We start from the raw sequence: 26,603 nt of genomic DNA on the forward strand, positions 1-26,603 counted from the left end.
GCGGATTTACCTTTGGGAATACTTGCGATTTTATCTTTGGATATGAGGTAGGAAAGAAAACAAAGTAATTTAATGGCGGTTGTAACCGCCTTAATTTTCAATTTACGTCAGTTGCCTAACCGTCGCAACTAAGAACGACGACTGGAGTGGCGGTTTTACGAACCGTCGCGATACAGCCTGGCGACACACGTTTCCACGGCAGAAACAAAACCGTCACGACTAGAAATTTGTGGCGGTTTAAACCGCCGTAACCTGTCAAAACTAACCGTCGCAACTTGCCAATTTTCTTGTAGTGTGAAAGATAAGATATCAATTGAGATATTCTTATTACTACTTGATATTATCTATTATAATTATATATTATGTAGTATATTGTGTGGTGGTGATTGAAAAGAAAGAAGAAGTGGATAAGAATGAAGATAGAAAGGAAGAGTACGTAGAGAGATAGAGATATCAGAAAGAAAGGGGAAAAGAAGAGAAAAGGAGAAGAGAAAGAAAGAAGAGGAAACTTGGAGGAAAAAGAAGACTTGAAGAAGAAGTGGAAAACATCAACAATCAAACCAAATTCTTTCCATCATCTTCATCTTCAAGGTGAGTTCTTAGATAGATTTAACCTTGGGGAATTTTGCATTAATTCATAATGATATATGTTTTGATATGGATATCAGTGGTTGAAATTGAAAAAGAGAGTGTTTAGAATTCTCAATCAGCTTGCAAATTGATTCATGCGTCTCTTTATCTAGTCTCCATTTATTCCCGTTCTTCTTAGTTGACAAATATCTAGTATCATTTTATCCAAATTTCAGAAAGAAAAAAAATACCTGAGACGGAAAACCATAAAAATGCAGCATTTACATCATTCAATAAATAGAAGCACTTTTAAAAAATAACGATTTATTCTTAAATGCACTTTTAATGAAAATTCGGAATAGTTAATAAAACATAAACATTACAATGTTTCTACAATGAGAAAAATCCGCTTCATGAAAATATAGTATTTCAATTATAACACTTAAACTAGACCAATGGATAACCTACATGATATAAAATTAAACACATTTTTTTAGTACAATAGCCCCTCGCAAGGTTGCTTATGTTTTGGGCATTGCTCTTCCCAGTTAGTAGTGAAGAATTACCTTAAAAATTTCAAAAATGTCCTTTATTAATCCAAAAGTATATTTATGAAGGTATTTTTTATAAATAAAAATACGTTCTAAGTGAAACACATCCCATTTTTTAAAAAATTAGTTTACAAGTGTATTTCGGAACTCACCCCATATTAGATTTTGTGTGAACAATTCGGAGTGAATCCGAAAATGTACTTTTAGACAGGCTAATTTTCTAAACAACGCTAACCAAGGTTACTCCTGAACTACATTTCTGTACAAGCCTTAATTTTACTAAAAAAAACATGGTGTGTTCAAACTAATTAATATACTTGTAGCACCAACTAATGCTACAATAAAAATGGGTTTAGGCAACAACGAAAAACCGTTCCTTAAAGGTATAAAACCGTTGCTTAATGCTTTAGGGGACGGTTTATCAAGCGTGGAATAAACAGCCGTTGCTTATTCCATTAGAGCGCGGTTTTTTGATTTCTACCTACGGATTCTGAACACCATCGCCTTAAATATCAAAGTCCACGGTTTTAGTTGAACTTTTAAGTTGCGGTTTTCAAGTAGCAACATAAAATAACTGTTCCCAAAGCATGTGAAAAGGCAACGGTTATTAATAACCAACAGATGTAAATCGTAGCTTAATCTATAATTTCATTTACACAACACATATAACCGCGCCTAAAACAAAGGAATATACTACGGTTTTTGATAAGCAACGCATAAAAAGCGTTGTCTATAGATTGAAAAACAAATCAAATTTATATATAACGTTAGACTTTGAAAGACATAATTAGTATAAAATTTTCTTGTTGTGCACTTTAGACTTTGAAAGATATAATTAGTATAGAATTTTCCTGTTCATTTATATGGTGATACATTTGTGATCATATACCTTCACATTATTCTAATAGATTATTTTTCAATATTATTAGAAGAAGCACATTTATAAATTGAAAACATATATAAATATGAAGTATTAATAAGATGAAGTGTAATCAACTCTTTGAAATGCAAAAAATACAAATATTTTCAAAATAAATCCAAGCAATATAAGTTATAGCTAGTTGGCTTATGTAACTCCATAAAACAAAACATAATCGTCAATATTTAAATCAATGGCGGTCTTTATCATATTCATTGTGTTGAGGTCCATGAGAATCATCATCTTGAAAATTATCATATTGAAGATCATTATCATCTTGATCATATTGAAGATCATCATCATCTTGATCATATTGAAGATCATCATCATCTTGATTATATTGAAGATTATCGTCATCTTGAAGATCATCATCTTGTTCATCTTGAGGATCATCTTTGTTTCTAACCTATAAACACTACTAGAAAAACAGTTATTAGCGTAGGCCACTTTCAGACGCTAAAGGTGGAAAAACAGACACTAAAATGTGGTTAGCGTCGGTTTAGCGTCGGTGTCGGGCCTTGAATAAAAGGTGCGAAGCTACTGTGTAACGTCGGCTGAAGATACACCGAGGCTACGTAGCCTCGGTGGAACAGAGGCTAACGCGGACACTAATGGGACCGACGCTATATTGTTTCAAAACCATGAAAAGTCAATATTATGTTTAGCGTTGCCCTGTCCGACTCTAAAGTCAACAAAAAAAGTCAACATTTTTTGTATGCATCGATCGACTGGCATTGAGGTCAATTTATAAAACTCATGAAAAAAAAAATAGCGTCCGTGTCACCGACCCTAAAGTCAACATAGAAAAGTCTATAATAATATTTAGCCTTGCATATGATATGGAAGAATAATCAAATCTCAAATAAGCCTATCAGATGAAGAATAATCATCTTTACTTGGATATGATATGGAAGAATCAATCCATGGTCCATCCATTGATTTGCCTCTTAGCTCTCTACTATCTTGTAAAGATGTTGAAGAAACATTAGTTTGGCTATCATGTGATTGTATACGTGCGTTTTCGACGCCATGAGATTCGGTGTACGAAATGATGTTTCGACAAATGATGACATGGGTTGGAACGGTTTGATAAACAAGTATGGTTCGACACTTCGACAAGAGGGAGGTTTCGTCATTTCGACAAAGATATTCGCAGCTAGGAAGGTACTTTCGACAAAACACGGAAGACATTGCAGTATGTTGGTAGATTCGACAAAAATCCTGAAAGAAGACGTCATTTCGACTTAACATATAAATTTGAATTTAAAAAGATGTGACGTTTGGCAGAGGACGCGTGGAAGCATCTGGCGAAAGGAGGAAAGCCATGTGTCGTAGTTTTAGGATTTAGTCGTTAATGACAGTTATGTTATTTATGTATATATAGGGTAGTTATTATCTAAAAAGTGTGTGAAGATTACTATATACAAAATTCCTGAAAACACTCAAAGTACCCGTGTGAGAGAAAAGAGTCATATTTGGAAAATGTATGTGTAAACAAACACCAATTCTTTCAAAGTTTATTATATAAAGTTCAAAGTTCTTTACAAATCTCTTTTATGTTTTCCAGTCATTTATCTTTCTGCACTTTATCCTTTTCGACACTTTACATTTCATCAGTTATTTTCCGCCATTTACTTTATCTTGTTAAATTTACATCCACTTAACATTGTAATCAACTCATTTCGACGTAAAACACTTAGAGAACAGAACTGAAAGATATGAAAGTGATTTTAGACATCTTCAAGACCATCTAGATTTGCACATGTCCTAGGATTTGTGTGGTTGATCCTGCAAGTAACCCAATTCTACACGTTTTGGTAAACCAGAGGTTGTTCGCCAAATTTCACAGCGAACAAATTGGCACGCCCAGTGGGACAGTGCAAAAAATTTAGAAAGTTAGATAATCGCTAGTCAAAATCTGTTCTTCATTTGCATGAGACTAAGAAGCGGTAAATTAGCCGTATCCGAAGTAGAAATACCTAAAAGAACAAGAGTAAGGAAAATGGCGAACCAGCCAAATAATCCCAACGAATCCATCCCAGTATCTAACCCTGTCCCTTCGACAGAAGGCAATATAGGATCGGTCCCTGTGTCAGAGGCTGTACCTTCGTCAGCAGGGTCAATACCAACGGTTTCGATGTCACAAAACGCGCCTAGTTCGTCCTTCAGGGCACAACAAATGCCCATTGGGACACCCCCCCCCCCTGTGGGAAACACTTCTAGGCCTTTCGTAACGAATTTCACCTTGCCTCCGCCTGGTAGGGAACAGCCCTTCGGAATGCCAACTTCGGTGATGGCAAGTTTACATAATTCCCCGTTAATATATTCAGATTCGATGGCCAACGTGTCTTCACCCTTACAAGGGTCAGGATATGGTGGAAACATGGGTAGATTGAATCAACAACCACTTTACGTGCCGCCGATAACAAATAATTCGGCGCAAGTGATTAGACAACAGATGGACGAGAGTAATCACGATATGGTCCAAATGTTGATGCAACAAATGGGAGCGGTGTTTAATCCACTGATACAGAACACCACTCAAACAAACCAAGTATTGGCAGCGCAAATGACGCGCATTGCTGATTTCTTTGGAGTCCCTCAAACTCGACACAGAGAGCAAGTGGTTCATAACCCAGCGGTAGCGGTCCCGGAAGAACCTACGATAAACCAGGTACCGTTAGACAATCCTCAAACGAACGTCAGAAACCAAGAGGATGTGGTCGAACAGCCTCGTGTCGAAATCCCCATTCCACAAGAGCCTAGAAGGATAGTAATCCAGAGAGGCCAGGACGCGGATGCTGTATTGCAACAACGAATACGGTATAATAATTCGCCTGTCGAAAACAACTTGGCAGCCATGGTCGAAACGATAATGGCACAAAATGGGATGAACATGGGTTTGCAAAGGCCTAGTTACGCATCCCCACTATCAGAATACATTCTGCAAGAAGAACTGCCACCAAGGTGGAAAGTCCCTAAGTTCACAAAGTTCTCAGGGGACACTAGTGAGTCCACTATAGAACATGTGGCACGTTATCTGATCGAGGCAGGGGAGATAGCCCGTAACGAAAATTTGAAAATAAAATATTTCCCTAGTTCCTTAACAAAAAACGCGTTTACTTGGTTTACATCTTTGCCTGCAAACTCAGTGTACACGTGGACCCAGTTAGAAAGGCTGTTCCATGAACAATTCTACATGGGACAAACGAAAATAAGTCTGAAAGAATTAGCCAGTGTCAAGAGAAAACACTCCGAACCAATAGATGATTATTTAAATAGGTTCAGACTGTTAAAGGCTAGATGTTTCACCCCAGTGCCAGAACATGAGTTGGTCGAAATGGCCGCAGGGGGACTAGATTATTCCATAAGGAAGAAACTAGATACCCAGTATCTGAGGGATATGGCACAATTAGCGGATAGAGTGAGACAGGTCGAAAGATTAAGGGACGAAAAATTCAGGGCAAATAAGAATAAAAAAGAGAGGGTAGCCTACGTAGGGGTTCGCCAAGATGATGAGTTCGACGAAGGCGGACCAAGTAGCTTCGACGAACAAGAAATCGACCTAGCAGAACTAAAACAAGGCCCACCTTATTCGTGTAAAGTACTAACGCCGTCGAACGGGAACCCAGTCGAAGCCAACGATAAGTTCCCCAAAAGGACTTATACGTTCGACATTACTAAATGTGACGAAATCTTCGATCTGTTGGTTAAAGATGGTCAATTAATAAAACCACCAGGCGCTAAAGAACCGCCTGTGGAACAACAGAAAAAGAGAGGTTTTTGTAAATACCATAATTTTCTGGGCCATAAGACGTCTCGTTGTTTCCTTTTCAGGGATCTCGTGCAAAATGCTATCTGTGATGGAAGGCTCAAGTTTGGTGACAAACCAAAACAACAAATGAAGATCGACTCGAATCCTATGCAAGCAGTCGAAGCCCACTACGCTGAACCATCCGTCGTAAATATGGTGGAGGCCAAAGTTGCTCCTGATGGCAATTCGGAAATGGTGGAAGCCCCTGGAAGCTTCGACGCAAATGTCAACATGGTCGAGATTACTGATGATCTCGCAAGCCAGAAAAGAATAGAAACTACTGAAGGTTTCGACAAGAAGGACGGTGACAATGCTGTCGAGAATGTGGAGTTTCGACAAGAGGAGAATTGGGACCGCTTGGGGCAGCCAAGTGGGAAATATGATTACCTTGTGAAGTACAACGCACCGGAAAGCTCTCAGATCGACATCAACGCAATCCAACCAAGCGGTTGGGGAGAGGCTTCTTCAGAAGACAACGAGGAAATAGTCGACGCAATTGAGCATTACCCTAATACGAAGGAGAAGGTTACTGAAGACCTTGCGATCGAAAACAAGGCTGCTGAAGGCCTTGGTTCTGACAAAACGAAGAAAGGTGATATAGCCAACTGCGTCAACACTATGGGGCCTTTCAGTAAAGAAGTCACAAAAATCAAAGCTGAAGCCGCTAACGGTCCTTCGAAGCCCGTGATCAGTGGGATTCTGCGTAGGACAATGGAAGACCCCAGAAGAAACTGGAACAAATGCTATTGCAAACATGGTCCCAGGACCATATCGTGGTGCTGCTGCCCAGAGAAAGAATTCGACCAAACACCACAAGGCGTCGAAGGCGAGGAAGAGAGGCTCATCAGGAAGATGAACGAATTGAGCATCGCCGACAAACGAAATGTTGGGGTAAATATGGTAGAAATATCTCAGAGGGACCAGGTCGAAGAGGGCGAAGATCGCCGTCAGAAAGAATACCAGAGGCTGGCGTACCCTAGAGAGGAGGAAAACTTAATGGAATTCATCAAGAGGTGCCAAAGGATGAAAACCGAAGTGATGTTGTGCCCACGCTGCAGCGCAGTCTTCGACAGGAAGGCAGCAACCAACCTGGAAGCGGCGGATAAGACCAAAAGGAAAGAAGTTGGGGAACAGTGAGATACGACCCAAGGAGAAGTAATCACCACCAGTGGAGGCACGGAGAGAGACGCCAGAACACCTATAAACCATCTGACAAAGCCACAGACGACAAATGGGTTCAACCCATTAGGGACGCCCAGGGGCAGAAGAAATGGGGAAAGTTCGAGGTTCAGAGAGGTGCGTCGATGGAGGGCAAGAAGGAAACGGAAAAACACAAGCCAAGACCATACCCGTCAGAGAATTACAAAGGCAAAAATCCCATGTCCAGGTCCCAATGGAGGAGGTTCCAACGGCAAAAGAGGGCAGAAACGGAGATGGCGAAAAAGAACATGAATGGTCCAAACGAAGCAGAATCTAGCAACAATCGTCAGACAAGGAGCAGGAAAGAGACTCCCCTCCAGATCAATCCTAGCAGAGTTGTCGAATCAGTGGCGTCGAAAGAGAAGATGCAGGAAGATGATGAAGTAACCGACAGTTTTAACTCTGACTCAGAGGCATCCTTCAACGTGATTTGCAACGTTGTCTCTGTTCTCCCTAGAGACTACGATAGAGTCATGGAAATTGAGGATGAAGAAGACGAAATGGAGGAAGAAACAATGGCACATAAGCCCGTCTGCTACTATGTGATGAACAACGGATGCGTCGAAGAGCAGAACGCTTTTTTCGAAAGACCAGACGACTCCATGAAAGCGCATTTGAAACCTCTGTTTATAAAAGGAAAGGTGGAAAATGTCGGCGTGAATAAGATACTGGTGGACGGGGGAGCGGCAGTGAATTTGATGCCCCACTACATGCTGAGGAAGATTGGAAAAGACGATTCGGACGCGAAGCCCCACAACATGGTGCTGTCAAATTACGAAGGGAAGATAGGAACAACTATGGGAGTCATCCAAGTAAACTTAACTGTAGGAACCATAACAAGACCTACGATGTTCATAGTCATCGCTTCGAAAGCCAACTACAACCTGCTGCTTGGTAGGGAATGGATTCACGGCGTAGGAGCGGTACCCTCTTCAATGCACCAACGGATAGCCATATGGAGGCCAGATGGAATCGTCGAAAACATCGAGGCTGACCAAAGCTACTTCATGACCGAGGTAAACATTGTCAACAGCCAGAGCTTCGACAAAAACCTGGCTCATATACCTCCCTGCAGCCCGACAGAATTCGACTTGAAGACGACAGACAATGCCTATTGCTCCATGTACCTGCATCCAACGCATGGATTCCAGTGGGATAAAGAAGTGATTGGCGAGACTTACATATGGGGAACCACTCATATAGCGCCGACGGGATGGGGTAGTGAATTTGACGATGACGAGTGAACAATCAGCGATCGAAAAGATTACGGCTTACATAGCCGAAAACAAACTAAAAGAGGCCCTTGAGGCTGAAGTAAAAAATATGGCTGTCGAAGCCAACCAAGAGAACTCCAACAAACAATGTCCCCAAGAGGACGTTGCGGAAGATCATGTCACCAACCAAATAGGCGGATGGCAACACCAAAAGCTTGACGCCATTTACGACGACGAACCTCTGGGGTTCGAAAAAGATCCAGTGTCAACAAACGAGAAGATGGTGGCGCAGGATCCTTTAGAAGAAATAAACTTAGGAGTGGGGGCAGAACATAGACCAACGTACGTAAGCGCAAAAATGGACCCCCTGTTCAAGGTCGAAATAGTCCAGTTGCTGAAAGAATTCAAAGATTGCTTCGCATGGGATTATGACGAAATGCCTGGTCTTGACAGAAATCTGGTCGAAATGCAGTTGCCAATAATGGAAGGGAAGAAGCCAGTAAAGCAGACTCCGAGACGCTTCGCACCAGAAATCCTGTCGAAGATAAAAGAAGAGGTCGAAAGACTTCTAAGATGCAAGTTCATCCGCACGACCAGGTATGTCGAATGGATTGCAAATATTGTTCCAGTAATTAAGAAAAATGGCAAACTAAGGGTATGTATTGATTTTCGAGACTTAAACTCGGCTACCCCAAAGGATGAATATCCTATGCCAGTGGCAGAAATGCTCATAGATTCTGCAGCCGGCCATGAGTACTTAAGCATGTTAGACGGATACTCTGGCTATAACCAAATTTTTATCGCTGAAGAAGACGTTCCTAAAACGGCTTTCCGTTGTCCTGGAGCCATAGGAACGTACGAATGGGTAGTAATGCCTTTTGGTTTAAAGAACGCTGGAGCGACTTACCAACGTGCCATGAATTCCATCTTTCATGATTTCATCGAAACTTTCATGCAAGTGTATATTGATGACATTGTGATTAAGTCTGTTTCAGGAAAAAATCATATAGATCATCTTCGACAATCCTTTGAAAGGATGAGGAAGTTTGGTTTGAAAATGAACCCACTTAAATGTGCTTTTGGTGTGCAGGCGGGTGATTTCTTAGGCTTTGTGGTCCATAAGAAGGGGATCGAAATAAACGAAAATAAAGCCAAGGCCATAATGGAAGCGAAAGCGCCATCAACCAAAAAGGGTTGCAGTCTCTGCTAGGGAAAATCAATTTTCTCAGAAGATTCATCTCCAACCTCAGTGGGAAGACACAAGCTTTCTCTCCTCTACTTCGACTAAAGAAAGAAGACTTCGCATGGGGGCAAGAACAGCAAGCGGCTTTCGACAAAATCAAGGAGTACCTGGCTAATCCCCCAATCCTGATGTCTCCTTGCAGAAAAAGAAATATGAGATTGTACATTTCGGCATCAGACAAAACATTAGGAAGTATGTTGTGTCAAGAAGATGAGAATGGCGTCGAAAGGGCCATTTATTATCTCAGTAGAGTCCTGAACGATGCCGAAACTAGATATAGCATTATAGAAAAGTTATGCCTGTGTGTATATTTCTCTTGTATTAAACTAAAGCATTACATAAAACCTGTCGATGTATATATTTCTTCCCATTTCGACGTAATAAAATATATGTTATCTAAATCTATTTTGCATAGTCGAATTGGAAAGTGGGCTTTAGCTTTAACAGAATACTCTTTGAAATATCTGCCTTTAAAAGCAGTGAAAGGACAAGTGGTCGCTGATTTTATAGCGGACCACTCTATAAACGAAGACGTAGAATACGTCGAACTGGAACCTTGGAAACTGTACTTCGACGGTTCCAGTCATAAAAACGGAACTGGCGTTGGGATGTTGATTATTTCTCCTGAAAAAATTCCAACAAAATTCAAGTACAAAGTTGAAAGTCTGTGTTCAAATAATGAAGCAGAATACGAAGCTTTGATCGCCGGACTTGAAATCTTGTTGAAATTGGGGGCAACAAGAGTCGAAATAATGGGTGATTCCGAACTGGTAATAAAGCAGTTGACGAAAGAGTATAAGTGCGTGAAAGAAAATTTGATCATGTACTTTGTAATAGCCAATAGACTTCTCAAGGCGTTCGACAATGTCGTCTTCAGACACATTCCTAGGTTGGAGAATCAAGAAGCGAATGATCTTGCTCAACTAGCGTCCGGATACAAGGTGTCGAAGGAAAAGTTAGAAGAAGCCATCGAAGTCAGAAGAGGAGTCGTATCCACTAGGTTATCCCCATCAGATCTAGAGTCAATAAGATTAGGATACGGTGACGAAGAAAACTTCGAGATATTCAACATAGATGATTCAGGAATAACAGACTGGAGAAAGCCTGTCAAAGATTATCTACAAGACCCAAATCAGAAAGCAGAAAGAAAGGTAAAATACAGAGCTTTGAGTTACGTACTTTTGGGAAATGAATTGTTCAAAAAGACTGCAGAAGGAGTTTTGTTGAAATGCCTGAGTGAGGACGAAGCCTACGTAGCCTTGTCGAATGTACACAGTGGAGCGTGTGGCGCGCACCAAGCAGGTCACAAAATGAAGTGGCTTTTATTTCGACAAGGAATGTATTGGCCAACAATGCTGAAAGATTGTGTCGAATTCGCAAAAGGTTGTCAGGAATGTCAAGTACATGCATGCATACCTCACGTCCCTGCAAGTGAGTTGCACTCAATTATAAAACCTTGGCCATTCAGAGGATGGGCGTTGGACTTGATCGGGGAGATTCGACCAGCTTCCTCAAAAGGGCAAAGGTACATTTTGGTTGGGATAGACTATTTCACAAAATGGACCGAAGCCATACCATTGGCGAATGTGGATCAAGAAGCAGTCATAGACTTTATCCAAAAATACATAATCTACAGATTTGGGATACCTGAGACAATAACAACAGATCAAGGATCTGTGTTCACCGGTAAAAACATGCAGAAGTTTGCACAAGAAACAGGTTTTAAGCTCCTTACTTCGACACCTTACTACGCTCAAGCAAATGGGCAGGTTGAAGCAGCCAACAAGGTAGTGATAAACTTGATTAAGAAGCATGTGGGGAAAAAACCTAGAAATTGGCATAAGACTTTGGATCAAGCCTTGTGGGCTTGTCGAACGTCCCCCAAAGAGGCAACGAATTCGACTCCATTCAAGTTGACTTACGGACATGATGCAGTTTTGCCAGTCGAAATATATCTGCAGTCAGTTAGAGTGCAAAGGCATCATGAAATCTCATCAGATACATATTGGAGTATGATGATGGACGAACTAGTTGACTTAGACGAAGAAAGGCTGCGCGCGCTAGACCTAATAAGAAGACAAAAGAGGAGAGTCGAAAGATTTTACAACAAGAGAGTGAGATCCAAAACCTTCTTAATAAGTGATCTTGTGTGGAAAGTAATCCTTCCTATGGATCGAAAAGATAAATTAATGGGAAAGTGGTCTCCTAAATGGGAAGGACCTTTCCAGGTTTTGAGAACATTCTCAAACGGCGCGTATGAAATAGAAGAAATAGAGAAGGATAAGAGAATCCTAAGAATAAATGGCAAGTATTTGAAAAAATATAAGCCTATATTGCAGGAAGTAAAAATAGTAACAGAATAAGTGCAAAACATAATTGTGATAAGATGGGCCAAATAAAAAATGGCATTCAAAAGTTATTACAAAGAAAGCCTCAAAGGGCTGAGAGTTGCTAAATAAATTCGACTAAAAATTAAAATTGGCAAAAGTATCCTTCAAAGTGGCAAACTTCTGCCTCTGGAGTTGGAGTCGATGATCACAAAGACTTTTGTGAGTAGAGAGAGTCTCAATCTCCTGACTAAGTTGATGGGCTTTCTCTGCATGTCGAATACCCACCCTCAATTCTTCGTCAATCTCGCTCTGTTTGGGTTGCTGAATGGATGCCTTACGTTTCTCCTCTTGAGAGATCTTTTCTTGAAGTGCTGCTATCTGTGTTTTCCATTTTTGAATATTGTCATTGCAAGCAGCAACTTCTTCGACATACGTTTCAGAAAGCTTTTGCAATTTTGAAACTTTGTCAGTCGAAGTCGAAACGGCATCCCATTCAGCAGTTTGAGTTTCAGACTTGGAGGAGATTTGAGCGGTAAGATCCCTTTGACGATGGAGATCCGCAGTGGCCAAGTCAATGAGAGTCATCAACTCCATCACAAAACTCCCAATCTCAACAGAAGTTTCCAAAACATTCACTTGCTTCAAGAGTTTCTTAAGACTAATTTGAGCAAGGGAATTCTCTTCCAAGACTTTAAACAAATCGACATCAAGGATTTTCGTTTTGATCTTGGTCAGGAGGCTGCCAAGTGATGGTGCTTCAGAAGTTGCCCCAGAAGTGGTCGAACTACTCTGAGAAGAATCCTGGAAATTGAAACGGGTGCTAAGCATGGCTTTCAGATACTCCAAAGGTCTTTGCACTTTGAGATTTTCAAGCTCCTCACGAGAGAAACTGGTCGAACCAGTTGATTTGCTACTCCCTTGGACCCGGTCAGGAGCAGGTGGAGTGTTTCGCGTCGAAGTATGCTCGACCTCTGTTCGTTTCGACTGGTTGTCCCCATCTCTGGCAGCTCCATCTTCAGGAGTATCTTCGACCACAACCTCCATTTCAATATCATCACCCTGAGGTGCAACATGTAATCCTGGATGAGGAGGAGATTCGTCTTCAGAGGCTTCACCCACTGTGGTGTCGAACTCTCCTACGGTTTGCATATCATGGTCACTTGTGGAGACATCTTCCTCTGGGGCTATTTCCTCCAGAATTTTCTCAGGCGTTCTTTCGACAACCACTTGTTCCTAAAAATAAATTCTAAGATTTAGAAGAAAAGATGTAGGAAAAGTGAACATATGCTGTCAAAATAAAAAAAAAATTACCTCAGGAATTTCAGTATTAAAGCCAGATTCCCCACGCCCCGTATCTGTCGACTGAGGTTTAGCAGGAGGAGTGCTGGCAGAATCCTTCCTGATTGGGTTAACGATGGATCTTTGGGAAGAAACCTTTGTGAGTTTCTTTTTCTTCTGAGGGGGAGGGATTAACTCCGGAGATTCGTCACCAGACTCTTCATTAGGGACTTTATCCTCTTCTTTCTCCTCTTCATTCTTTTTCTTTTGGATTGTTGGGGGTTTTCGGCTTACCTAGTCATACAGGCCAAAGCCAGTTAGTTCCAAATAATGGAAGGAAAATAATAAGAAGAGAAAAAAGTTTTGCACCTTTGTCGAAGGTTTTTTAGCAGTACTGGGCGACGCTTCGACAGCGGCTTTCTTAGCAGGGATCTTCACGGCTAAGGAAAGAAATAAAATTCAGAAACAAATATAAGAGATACATGATAAGACGGTTAGAATAATAGAAAGAAAAATCATATTTTTCTGTGAACACCTTCAAGAATGGTATCTTCCACGCGAACGTGTTCTATTCCAATATGAAGGTGTTCTGGATATTCGCCCAGATGATACTTAGTCGGAACCACACGCTCAGCAGGTTTTTGATACTTTTGACGAAGAATTTTCATAAAATCCCCACAAAGGAACCAGTCTGGAAGTGGAAAACCAAACGCCACCCCAAAGTCAGCAGTTGGCAAAGGAGGGAACTTTGGTGGATGACAATTGAAAGCAAGGTCATAGCGCGCCTCTGGTGAAAGATTGGAAGGCAATGACAGTTTTTTAAACTTCTCTGTCAATTTGCGTTTTAATTCAGCCGCTGCTTCACATATGGTTCGACTAAGATCATCAGGTCTATACGCAGTTTCAAAATATTTTTGAAATTTCTGTATTTCCTTAACATGTCGCTGAATACCTTTTTTGGTCCGATCCTGCACAAAAGCAAAAGCATTTGTCAAATGTGTAGCAAAAGCAGCTACGTCGAAAAATTTGTTGGAATAATAATCCTTCCACCATTCATCAAACTCAGGAGTACATAGGAATGATGGTCGAAAAATAACTGGTCGAATGTCGAGAGAAGCATCAGCTAGTTTCTTCGACAGCTCTTTGCCTTCGTCTTCAGTGTGAAGGGAGTTATAAAAAATGATGGATCCCTTTTTGGGAAATATAGGTTGAGGTTTGATTTGGATTAGACCAAACTGTCTAGAGACAAGGTTGGGTTGATAAACTATCAAAGCAATTTGATGTTTAGTGGTGGTACGGTAAGAAAAAAAGAGCCTAGGGGTTAAGAATGATTCCCAAACATTCAGAAATGTATTTTCATCTTTTTGCATCTCCAGAGGCAGTTGTTGGGTAAACCACTTAGGTCCAATCTTTCTATCAGCAAAAGGTGCCATGGTCGAAGTAAATTGATACCTTTTAGCAAACATCATAACATAACTTTTAAAAGCTTGTCGAAGGCTGATTCCTTCGTCAGTTGGCGTTAGTAGCACTAATCTTGGCCATTCGACAGTCCTATCGCTTACTTCTTCTTCATCTATTTCTGGTGCTACAGGCAGATTGGCTTCAAATGTGGCATTGAGCCATAGTTGCAAGAGCCAAAAAGGTCCTGATAAGTTGATTTTCCCTTGGGTTTTGGTGTTCTTTAAGAAATGTACACTCTCACTCAGAGATTCATAGAGATTCGCTAGAATCATTTCGCTCAAGCATAGTTTCGTGCCTGCATGAAGCTGATTGGCTATGGTGATAAATCTCTTGGCAACTTGAAGAGAGCGAGAACAGAACACATATTTGGACAGCCATAGTGTCAGAAAGGCTATATGTTCGACATCTAAAACTTCAGTGGTACTCTTATCATGGTAATAGGACATGAATAAGGAGTAGGGTGCAAGGCTAGTCTCGAAAGCAATGGTATCTTCAGTTAAGACAGTAGGGTCGAAATCTATACCATTGGGGTGAAGACCAACAATGGCTGCTGCGTCGAAAAGGGTAGGCGTAACCATCCCACAAGGAAGGTGAAAGGTGTTGTAAGTACTATCCCAAAGTAGAGAGAAGCCAAAAGCATATTTGGGCAGATATTGGGTCCTACTCTCGACAACTGGATAAGGTCGAAAATGCCTATTTCTTTCCAAAAAGACCCTTTAACTTTTTCGATTTTATCTAACCAAGATACGTAGTCAGAAGGATCTTTCGACCATGGGCAGGTTCTAAATATCCTGGGAAAATTCAAATAGGCTAAGTCCAACTCTCCAATATCCGTCGAACTCGATGAATCTTTTTGTTCTACAACTTTCTCTTTAGGCTGAGGTTTTCTTCCAGCGCCTATGGGTTTTGTGTGAAAGTAAGATGGAAAAAATTCTCTTAAACGCTCTGGTTTAATCTCTGGATTTGGAAGGGGACCTAACATAGCGTGATAATTTCCAGAAATAAGAACAGGGATTAATACCTGAGATTTATAGATGCAGTCTTTCTCCTTTTCATTTGGAGGTTCCGGAACATACTGTTGATTTCCAATGGTCATTGGCCCTTTTAAATCATGCACAGGAGGAAAAGATGAGTCTTGTTTCTTCTTGGAGTGTTTACTGCTTGAGGGTTTTTGAGGCGCCATTGCTGAAAAAACTGAAGAAGATTTCTCAGAAAATGTGAAAAGCTTGAGAAATGGGTATGAAGAAGGAAATCTGAAACGTAAAAGGGTTTAAAGAAAAGGTTTATGGGTATTTATAGGAAGAAGATGTTGAAACGTTTTAGATGGTAATGGTGTTAGTGGGACACGTGGCCATTTCTGATGGAAATGAAAAAGAGGTAGAAGTTGAAAAGAAACCATGACGTGAGGAAATGATGGAAGTAGGCTGTGAACGTGGGCTAGACGTGACATTGTGGAGAAAGTGTAATGATGAATCTGCATTGGAAATTGGGATTATCAGACTTGCATTTAATGAGGTTTAAATGACATGGCATCAAAGCACTGATTGACAACAAATGACTGTTTCTCCAGAACAACAGTCGAAACGTCTTTGCTGGGGGGCAATTTGTATACGTGCGTTTTCGACGCCATGAGATTCGGTATACGAAATGATGTTTCGACAAATGATGACATGGGTTGGAACGGTTTGATAAACAAGTATGGTTCGACACTTCGACAAGAGGGAGGTTTCGTCATTTCAACAAAGATATTCGCAGCTAGGAAGGTACTTTCGACAAAACACGGAAGACATTGCAGTATGTTGGTAGATTCGACAAAAATCCTGAAAGAAGACGTCATTTCGACTTAACATATAAATTTGAATTTAAAAAGATGTGACGTTTGGCAGAGGACGCGTGGAAGCATCTGGCGAAAGGAGGAAAGCCATGTGTCGTAGTTTTAGGATTTAGTCGTTAATGACAGTTATGTTATTTATGTATATATAGGGTAGTTATTATCTAAAAAGTGTGTGAAGAATTACTATATACAAAATTCCTGAAAACACTCAAAGTACCCGTGTGAGAGAAAAGAGTCATATTTGGAAAATGTATGTGTAAACAAACACCAATTCTTTCAAAGTTTATTATATAAAGTTCAAAGTTCTTTACAAATCTCTTTTATGTTTTCCAGTCATTTATCTTTCTGCACTTTATCCTTTTCGACACTTTACATTTCATCAGTTATTTTCCGCCATTTACTTTATCTTGTTAAATTTACATCCACTTAACATTGTAATCAACTCATTTCGACGTAAAACACTTAGAGAACAGAACTGAAAGATATGAAAGTGATTTTAGACATCTTCAAGACCATCTAGATTTGCACATGTCCTAGGATTTGTGTGGTTGATCCTGCAAGTAACCCAATTCTACACGTTTTGGTAAACCAGAGGTTGTTCGCCAAATTTCACAGCGAACAGTGATAGAAGCTCAAAGGCTTTAAATCTTGCGCCACTAGCACTATCGCTTCGCTTGATTATCGGCGCTTGAATTGGAGTGTTTCCTTCAAGCATGCTCACGACCGATGACATTGGTGCTCTAAGAGTTGGAGATGGATTGGTGCAAAGGAGTGCCAATTGCAGCATTCTCATGGCCTCTTCAGCTGAGTAGTTTGAACCAAGACTTGGATCCACCAATTCCAGAAGGTTTCCTTGTTCTTGGAGAACATAGGCCTTAAATGACATGCAAGATATAGTAATTATAAATTTTGAAACAAAGGAAATTACAATGAAAAGAGATACCAAGTGTAGCTTACCCAATCCAGAAGATAAACAAATTCCTCTTTTGGCCTATAATTTGTGTTGCTCATTCCACTAACAATCTCTAAAGCTACAACTCCGAAACTATATACATCTGCTTTGTCGGTTAAGTAACCCCGCATTTCATACTCAGGAGCCATGTAACCTCTGATAAGGAAACGTTTTGTAGGTTTGTGTCAGAGATTTTAAAAAACTTAATGAAACAATTTCTAGATAAGACTGTGTAAATGATTATAGCAGCAAGAAATACATAGATTGTAGTTAACATTGCAAGCATGACCGGAAATTGTAGACAACTATAGTCCATGCGGCCACAATTGCAATTTAAATCTATGAGTGCAAGCCAACGAATGATAAACAAAGTCTTTAGGATTCAAAACTTTATAATATTGTCGTATAATACTAACATTGTCCCAGCTATTCGCGTGCTGATATGAGTGTTTTCTTCTTCGTCAAGCTTGGCTAAACCGAAATCAGAGATTTTGGCATTCAGATGCTTATCGAGTAAGACATTAGTTGCCTTAATATCTCTGTGTACTATTTTCAACCTTGATTCCTCATGAAGATAGGTCAAACCTCTTGCTATCCCTACACAAATCTTCATTCTCGTGCGCCAGTCCAAGTTCAACTTTTGTTCTGGCTTACCTAGAAGAAAAGTTGTCTTTTAAAGTTTGATTTTAACTTATCAGAAACATATATAGACAACCAAAATCTGTTACATGAAGCCCTTACCGAAAAGAGCACGAGCAAGACTATTGTTCTCCATGTATTCATATACAAGCAGCAATTGGTTTCCTTTAATGCAATATCCATAAAGTTTCACAAGATTGGGATGCTGCAAAGCAGATATCATGCCTATTTCGTTTACGAATTCGCGGTTCCCTTGCTTTGATTTGGACGAGAGCTGTTTAACCGCAATCACAGCACCATCTGACAATATACCCTGCGAAATAGGCAATGCCTTCAGTGTCATAGTTGAGGATAACCTTTCAAAGCTTTTAACATATAGTTTATCTAAATTTACCTTGTAAACTGGCCCAAATCCTCCTTCACCTATTGTCATACGGTGAACTGACTTGGGGTGTTTTGCTTTTTATCGCAATGTCGCGGATAGCAAGAGTCGCCACCGACTTTTCTTTTATCCAATAAGGAAAGGTGGAAAAGAACAGGAAAGACCTCAATAGATTTTGGGTTCGGGAGGTACATTATACAAAGGGAAGGTGTTAGCACCCTTTGTATCCATGGTTATCCATGGGCTCTTAATTGCTGGATCACTCATCTTTTTGTCTGAAAAAGTGTTGGTGAATTGCTTAAAAAAATGTTTGAAAGAGAGTTTAACTTTGTAATGATTCTCGTATGAATGTATACAAAGTATTTATCTCGTTGGATTTTGAAAGCGGTTTAGAAAAGGTTTTGAAAAGAGAATTTAACTTTGTAATGATTCTTGTATGAATGTATACAAAGTGGTTATCTCGTTTAGTTTTGAAAGTTATTTAGAAAATAGTTTGGAAATGTGTGAGGTGTAAAAAGTATTTTAGGTTATGATCCAGTAATTGAGAGTTATACCTTCCTGAGGTCGTTATGGGCATTTCCTATCCTTATGAGGGTAAAACTGTCCTTACTATTGAGAAGTAAGTAATTTTACCCTTTGGATGTTTAAGGGTCATCGTAGGGTCATCGATAGGTCATTGAAGGCAACAATTGTAAGGATACCTTAGCATTCGAAGGGGCGATCATCATTTAACCGTAGGCTACACCGAAGGGTCATCGAGGGACAAAATCGTATTTTCGAAGGCAACATCCGAGGGACCATGATTTATTTTATGATGATTTAATCGAAGGGTCTTTGCTAAGTGTATCCCTACATTCGCGGGACATGACCGTAATACCGTAATATCGTAAGGCAAAAGAGAGGTCCAAGATCACGTATTTAAAGGCCATATTGTAAAGTTAATTAGGTGATTATGATGAATCTCCACATTAAAATCAATACATAAAAAAAATAATACATTAAAATTAATACATTAAAATTAATTATTAAAATTAATTATTAAAATTAACACATTAAAATTAATTAAGCAATTTAGGGTGGATCTTCATAAGGGTATCCCACAAATAAAGTGGAAGACCTAACGACGGTCTTTTTTTCTGGGACATATGAACCTTTGCAAAATTCAACAAACGGGTTAGCATACCAAATCAGGGTGCAATCGAAGATTACACCGCAAGAGAAGACACAACAGCATGAATGTCAGGCAAAACAATGCATAATTAATATAGAATAGATCAGGTTACGCATAGGACATAACAAATATCAACGGCTGTCCCGTTCGCCGCTGCCTCGCCTAGCGAGGTCCTAGCGAATGCTCGCTACATGCTCGCTTAGCGATGTGCTAGCGAGCGACTGCGGGTTTTGAGCTTCAGAACAGTACAATCTCAGCAGGCGGCAAGTTTTATGGTATTCAATTACAGAAATAATATGGTCAAACATTCAGGATAGGCCGGCATACTTAAATTCACATGCAAAACCTCAAATATGTTTATGAATTCAATTATAATATCACATGCAAGTTAAGAACATAAAGCGGTATCACATGCAAATTAAGAAAATAAAGCGATAATAGTAATGCAAACCTGTTTGCAATCGAATTGCAACCTTGAATTGGCGAGCCGGATTGAGTTGGGCGGTGGTAGCTTCGGCCGCCGGCTTTTCTTCAGGGTTTCCTTTAGGGTTTTCCGTCTGTGAGTGCTAGGGTTTGCTTGCTAGGGTTCTCCTTTCCTCCTTTTTTCCGTTTTTTTTTCATTACTGAAGTGCTGGTATTTATAATGCCCTTTTTCATGACCTAATGGGCTCAGAACGAAGCCCGAAATTTTTGTTGTCTGTCAGCCTCGCTAGGCGAGCTGGTAGCGAACGTTTGCTTCGCTAGGCGAGCGTGTAGCGAACGTTCGCTAGGCGAGCGTGTAGCAAACGTAACGTTCGCTAGGCGAGCGTGTAGCGAACAGGCCAGTTTGGGCCAATTTCTGGATTGGGCCATTCGTGAGCTGGGGCTTTGTCCCTTTAAGATCAGTGCCATAAAATGAGTCGGAATGCCCCTGAAAAATGTCTTGAACTATTGATGGGCAAATTTTGGGGTATGACAGCTGCCCCTGTTCAATATTCTTGAACCGAGAGAGTCAGAATGGTATGTGTCATTCGTGGTCTGGAGGTGAAAGATTATTGAACACTAGAATGCCCCAACAATTTGCGCTTGTCCATCAGTCTTGACGGAGATGGGCTTAAAGATGCCATCCAGGACGTTTGATGAGGAGATTTCCAGATTCCGTCGTACGTTAGACGATATCTGGAGACATGGGTGTCACACCGGGTCGTACATCAGACCGTATAGTAAGTCATCCATTATGCTGTCGACTTCGCCGGGGAGTCGGAGTATGCTATATACTGCTGGGGATAAGGGATCAGAATGGATCATGCACTGGACCGTATCTGAATACCAGAGTGAGCTGTTCGTTAGGCAGATGACTTTGCCGAGGATGAAAAATCAGAATGGATCGTACGCTAGATCGTCTCTGAGTTGAAGATCCAAATGGGTCTTATGATAGACTGTATTGGAGTTGCAGGATGAGCCGTCCATTAGGCTGAATCTGATGATAAAAAGGGGGTAGTCGTACACTAGACTACACTTCAGAAATGTACCGTACACTAGGTAGCATCTGAGGAGACGAAGGTCAAATTGGGTCGTACATTAGACCGTATCTGAGCAGACTGAGTCGTCCATTAGGCTGAATCTGATGATAAAAGGGGGTAGTCGTACACTAGACTACACTTCAGAAATGTACCGTACACTAGGTAGCATCTGAGGAGACGAAGGTCAAATTGGGTCGTACATTAGACCGTATCTGAGCAGACTGAGCCGTCCATTAGGCTGAATCTGATGATAAAAGAGGGGGTAGTCGTACACTAGACTACACTTCAGAAATGTACCGTACACTAGTGTAGATAATATATCTCATGCGCTCTTGGGTCGAAGTCGTCCTCCCCAGTCGAGTAAGATTCGTATTCCTCGTGGAATCGAATATCCATCCTTTAACAAGTTTGCTTTCGCTCTCTTCAGGATGATGTCGGTCGTTTATCCATCTAACAACCTGCAACCCGGTTATGGATAATCTTCCATGCGAGTGTATTATCTACGTTTTGACGGCTATAGATAATACATCTCATGCACTCTCTGGTCAGTCTTTTGATTGTTTTCTCCAGCAGAGTAAGATTCGTATTCCTTGTGGAATCGAATGTCCATCCTTTAACAAGTTTGCTTTCGCTCTCTTCAGGATGATGTCGGTCGGTTTATCCATTTTACAACCTCCAAACCGGTTATGGATAATCTTCCTTGCGAGTGTATTATCTACGTTTTGACGGCTATAGATAATATGTCTCATGTGCTCTTGGGTCGAAGTCGTCCTCCCCAGCAGAGTCGCCAGCTGTCGCATTACGCGAAAAACCGGCGGGAAACGAAAAACAACAGAGCCGCCACCGTGCGTTATTTATCCCAAAAGAGGGAAAGGAAACGCTCAGAGTAAACCTGGAAAAGACGTGGTCTCGCGACCAAAGAGAATGGGATCGGGAGTCGGTTATGCGAAGGGAAGGTATTAGCACCCCTACGCATCCGTCGTACTCGACGGGATCCACGCACAATAGGAAGGGAAATGGTTGCTAAAACACTGCTCACACACACTCACACTGGCTGAAAGAGACGCAAGAAACAAACAAGACTGACTCGGCAGGATGTCGCATCCTGGGCCTACTTAGTCTATCAGGCATAGACATCAGAGTCAAAGTAGTTCGGACTGGGGAAACGACACATGCTCGCTAGGATATCGCATCCTATGCATACGTATCTCCTTTGGACGAAGGAGAATCAGAGCATTCGTAGCTCGGCTAACACGCACACAAACAACCACAGGCAAAGGCAAACGTGGAGCCTGAATGCCAATCACTGGACTTACATCAGCATCCGAACCAAAACACACACAAAAGAGCAAACGTGGAGCCCGACAGCCAATCACTGGACTTATGTCAGCATCCGAACCCAAAACACACATTGGAACCCGAACGCCACTCGATGGACTTACATCAGCTTCCAAGCACACAACAAGAAGAAGGGTCTCGATTGCAACCAGGGCAAGAGAAAGGGAAGGTCTCAATCGCAACGAGGGCGAGAGAAAAGAATTAGTGTTAGTCGTTAGTCAAACTCGACAAGACATCGCGTCTCGTGCCTACGTATCTCATCTGGACATGAGAATCAGAGTTGCCGTAGTTCGGCTAAACTATTCCTGTTGGTTTGTGTTTTTTAAGTGGAAGACGTCACTACGCAATCTACCGGATGCTCGACCTTTGGAGACTTACTCACCTGTAGTAGAAGGAGTTGACGTATCCTTAAGAGGGGATAATGTTTGTTTGTGTTTTAGGAAAGCTCAAGCAAGAAAGGAAGTCCTATACGAAGGAACCGTGCTACCTTAATTGTCATGCAAACGAGACTACGCGGAGTCTAGCAAACCTAGGGGATACAATCACACCACACAAACACATACAGCATGAAATAAACACACCAACAAGGGGGCTCAAACATCAAGGCTAGGCTTTAGTCGAGGGGTCATATCAACCTCAACGAACAAGCCTCTGTATCGGGGTCAGGTTAGCTCTTAACCTTGCCATTGAGGGGCTAAGGTGAAGCCAGATGAAAGGTGATGAGGGGTGTGCCTCATTGCTTCTATCTCAGGTCAGAGAGAGCATGTAAATATAAGAATGTGGGGAGTTCAGAAAGATGGAACTCTTTCCCCATTTAGACTCGATAGATCTTGGGTTTGGATCTCCATGCTACAACCATGTAATGGGAGCAAGGAGAAGACTCACTGAATAGTGGGAGATAGGCTACTTATCTCTACCTTCCACCAATTGCCTCAAATGAGGACTTTTCCTGCTTGGGACAAATATAAACATACACAATCAATGCCTCTTAAGGAGGACTTCAGACAATTTGCCCGGTCAAATAACAGACCGGGTCTCCAGACTACATGAAGAAGAAGGTTCTATACCTCAATGCCAATTGCTTATAAGCAAAGCAATGCAAGTTCTTAAGAGAACTGAGCAACTAAAAGGGTACCTGTAATCATCAAACAGAATCAGCATCCCATTCATGAACAGACAACAACATAAGAATCAATTAACAAAGTACAATTATACAAATAATGATGTGCATAGCACAAGGCTCACATGAACCAAACATCCTACAAAACAAATACATTAGTCATATGTGTCAAGTAACACAATCCATAATGTGGAGCAAATTCCTTAATCATTAACTCCTTAACCTGAAAAGGCACAATTAACTTCAAATGTAAGTAACATGACCACTAGGACTAGCCTAGGGTCAAAAGGATGAAAAAATCCTAAAACAGCAGCCAATTCATGATCAAGGTCAAGTTATTTCAAATACAAAGGGATCCCAATTGGTCCCATATCCAAACTATGTACCTATTTCAATCTATGCAACATGTGAGGCAAAAGATGCAATATTAAACCACATACAAGCAACCAGCAAGATCACATCCAAATAAATGCCAAAATGGCACCAAAAAATCCACAAAAATTACATTCTAACCCGAAGACATCCAACAAGCCACATGTCAATTTTCAAGTAATTTGGACTAGTAGAACAATGGGAATTAATTCAACATGCTAAAGCATGCAAAAACACAATCAAATGAAGCTACAAAATGTACACTAACTTCAATTAAGTGGTAAACAGTGATGGTAAATGGGAAATGGATGGGACCAAAACTAAATGATAGCTATACATGTCAAGAACTACCCTATCAATTTTCATGGTCATTGGATAAGGTATGTGGATATGGCAACATATATACAAAGGTGTCACCAACAAGGTCCAAAAAATGATAGGCAGAAGATAAAAATCCTAATCAATTTGGAAATGGATTGTAAAAATCCACAAAAATTCACAGTGAATGCTAACATGTTAAATGTGCTACATGCAAAAAATTAAGGCCATAGGCCAAGGGGAAGCATGGCAAAAAAATTCAGGGAATATAGCATATCACAAGGTGTCACATATTTCCACATTCAATTTCAATAAATCATATCTAAAAAACCAGAAGTCCAAAAATTATGAAACCTATGTCAAAAATTCCATGGAAGTGTTAAGAATTAATATCTAAAATTTCATTTAATTTGGATTATGCATGGTGATTATATAATTAAAATGGTGAGACATGCGAATTTGTATACATTAGGAAGAGCTCCATACCAATTAAATTTTCTACCAAACAACATTTTATTTTTTGATTCTATAAAAAAGTAGAGAAAAAATGGAGAATATCAAAAAAAGTCTCAATTTATTTGGATGATTATTGGTGGTTTTATGAATTTTTTAAGTTTTGAATATTTATGTAATAATTAATTAATTTGTGAATTAATGGAATTGTTGATTAATGTTACAGTAAGTGGCTTAACAGCAACGTGATGTCCAATGCCAATCCAAGACAGTACAACACCTCATTTATGTGCTGGCGGTGCGCGATTGGTCCACCTCGGCGGGAAACAACAATTTGAGCTCGCGGCCAGGGAAAGAAGATCAAAGCGTGAAAAATTTCCAGAAACGCTCATCTTCTTCGCACAGTTCAAGCTCCTCAACGGCAATAACGATCTCGACTTTTCTTCACCAAACTCAATAAATTTTATACCGTTGGAAAGGTTATTCTACGTACAACAACAATATGCCAGAGAAAACTCCTAATTCCTATCATACCGCACAGATCGAGCGAAAGAAGATTTCGCATCAAAGTGTAAATTCAAGATTGCTCTCTCTAAACTTAACGGTTTTCGATTCTATAAAGTGCTGCATGATCTACAAGGTGTACTCTACAAGAACCACACAACGATTTTGAGAATGGTGATAGTCGAATCCGAACCTTTTCGAGGAGCAGTACCGGAATCCGCGAGTATTTTGCTTCAATGAGTGAAAACAGACGATCTGCAGCAGCTAGGAATGTGTGATGAAGCTTCGGAATGGCTTAACAATGCCTCAAATCGCAGCAAATCTTGGCTGCCATGGATGAATGGTGATTTGGACAGTTGTGATCGTGATCTTTCTTGATCCAAAACCTGCAAACAGAAACTCACAAACAAGTATGGATGATGAATTCACTGAGGATTCGCACAAAGCTTGGAGAATTGTTGATGAATTGGTGAAAAAAAATCAATATGCAATGTGAAAAAGTGAGAGGAAAATGAGAGAGTTCTTGAGATTTTTTTGTTGAATTTGTGAATTATGATTAGTGTGCATTTCTGTTAGAGATTAAGTATTTATATGGAAACACTAATCCAAGTTCTTAATCTCAATTAGTGAAAAATGGTGATTAATGAAAATGAGCTTTGTATGTGCAATTGGCCTTTTTTGCTCTTTCTCTAAACCAATCCATATATCAGCTCAAATTTGATTCCAGCAAGTCCAAAATACCATATGCAATGTGTAGAAACAAAAATCATTTCAATTGGATGCCTATTTTGCAATTTCACCATGTGATGGAAAATGTCCAATTTATGCACTTTCATTCTTCAAGCCAAAACTCAAATTATGAGGCCTAGCCATGAAATGAGGATTCAAACACACTCCAAATGCCATTCCTGAGGTGTTACAAAAGGTCCCATCTCAAAATTCCAAATATTTTGACATTTGGACAATTTTGCCCCTGGTCCAATTCAGTTGTCCAGTTGAAAAGTGACTTTTTGCCTTGGCCATTTTTGGAAAAATCCAATGATGCACCCTTGAAGTACATGTCAAATGGAGTTTGTGCATATAAAGAACTTGCAATTTGGATCAAGCATGTGGTAGCTATGGCCTCCTGATTACGGGTCTTTTCTGAAATTCACTGAGCCATATTTTGCAAACCACACATTGGATTTTTGAGTTCTTGGACGTTTTAGAATGGTGAGGACAAGATCTTCAACTTTCATGTTGGACAAAATTCCATTTGAAGCTTGTATGATGAAGTTATTTTGAGGAGAAAAAGTTTCCATTTTGGGCAGCTGAAATTACAGGTCCACCTGCTATTTTTGGAAACTTTCTGTCTGAGCTCAATTCCTTCAACCTTGGTCTCTGATATGCCAAATGAGACTTATGTGGACATGAATAAGGCCTTTCAAACCATTTCCCA

At 40.4% G+C, this 26,603-nt stretch overlaps 2 protein-coding genes across 4 annotated transcripts; one reads left to right on the forward strand and one right to left on the reverse strand.

Annotated features, from left to right (window-relative positions):
• The first annotated feature begins 387 nt into the window (after positions 1-387).
• On the forward strand, positions 388-12,571 carry LOC127125988 (uncharacterized). Of its 3 annotated transcripts, none has more exons than XM_051054843.1 (2): positions 388-591; positions 5,878-9,347. In XM_051054843.1, the coding sequence occupies exon 2, from the start codon at positions 7,159-7,161 to the stop codon at positions 8,296-8,298; it is 1,140 nt and encodes a 379-aa protein (XP_050910800.1). In that variant the 5' UTR covers positions 388-591; positions 5,878-7,158; the 3' UTR covers positions 8,299-9,347. The 3 variants fall into 2 exon arrangements, with proteins under 3 accessions (XP_050910799.1, XP_050910800.1, XP_050910801.1); XM_051054842.1 differs by lacking the exon at positions 5,878-9,347 and adding an exon at positions 9,359-12,571.
• A 54-nt stretch (positions 12,572-12,625) lies between these two features.
• Positions 12,626-18,426, reverse strand: LOC127130199 (probable LRR receptor-like serine/threonine-protein kinase At1g53430). The gene is made up of 10 exons (XM_051059255.1): positions 18,400-18,426; positions 18,108-18,318; positions 17,783-18,020; positions 17,372-17,522; positions 17,004-17,288; positions 14,072-14,087; positions 13,489-13,559; positions 13,153-13,413; positions 12,741-13,074; positions 12,626-12,642 (listed from the first exon to the last, which is right to left on the reverse strand). Exons 2-10 carry the CDS (start codon positions 18,226-18,228, stop codon positions 12,626-12,628), a joined length of 1,494 nt encoding a protein of 497 aa, XP_050915212.1. The 5' UTR covers positions 18,229-18,318; positions 18,400-18,426.
• Between the last annotated feature and the right edge of the window lie 8,177 nt (positions 18,427-26,603).

The sequence above is a fragment of the Lathyrus oleraceus genome, chromosome 3 (assembly GCF_024323335.1).
Source record: "Lathyrus oleraceus cultivar Zhongwan6 chromosome 3, CAAS_Psat_ZW6_1.0, whole genome shotgun sequence".
NCBI classification, from domain to species: domain Eukaryota; kingdom Viridiplantae; phylum Streptophyta; class Magnoliopsida; order Fabales; family Fabaceae; genus Lathyrus; species Lathyrus oleraceus.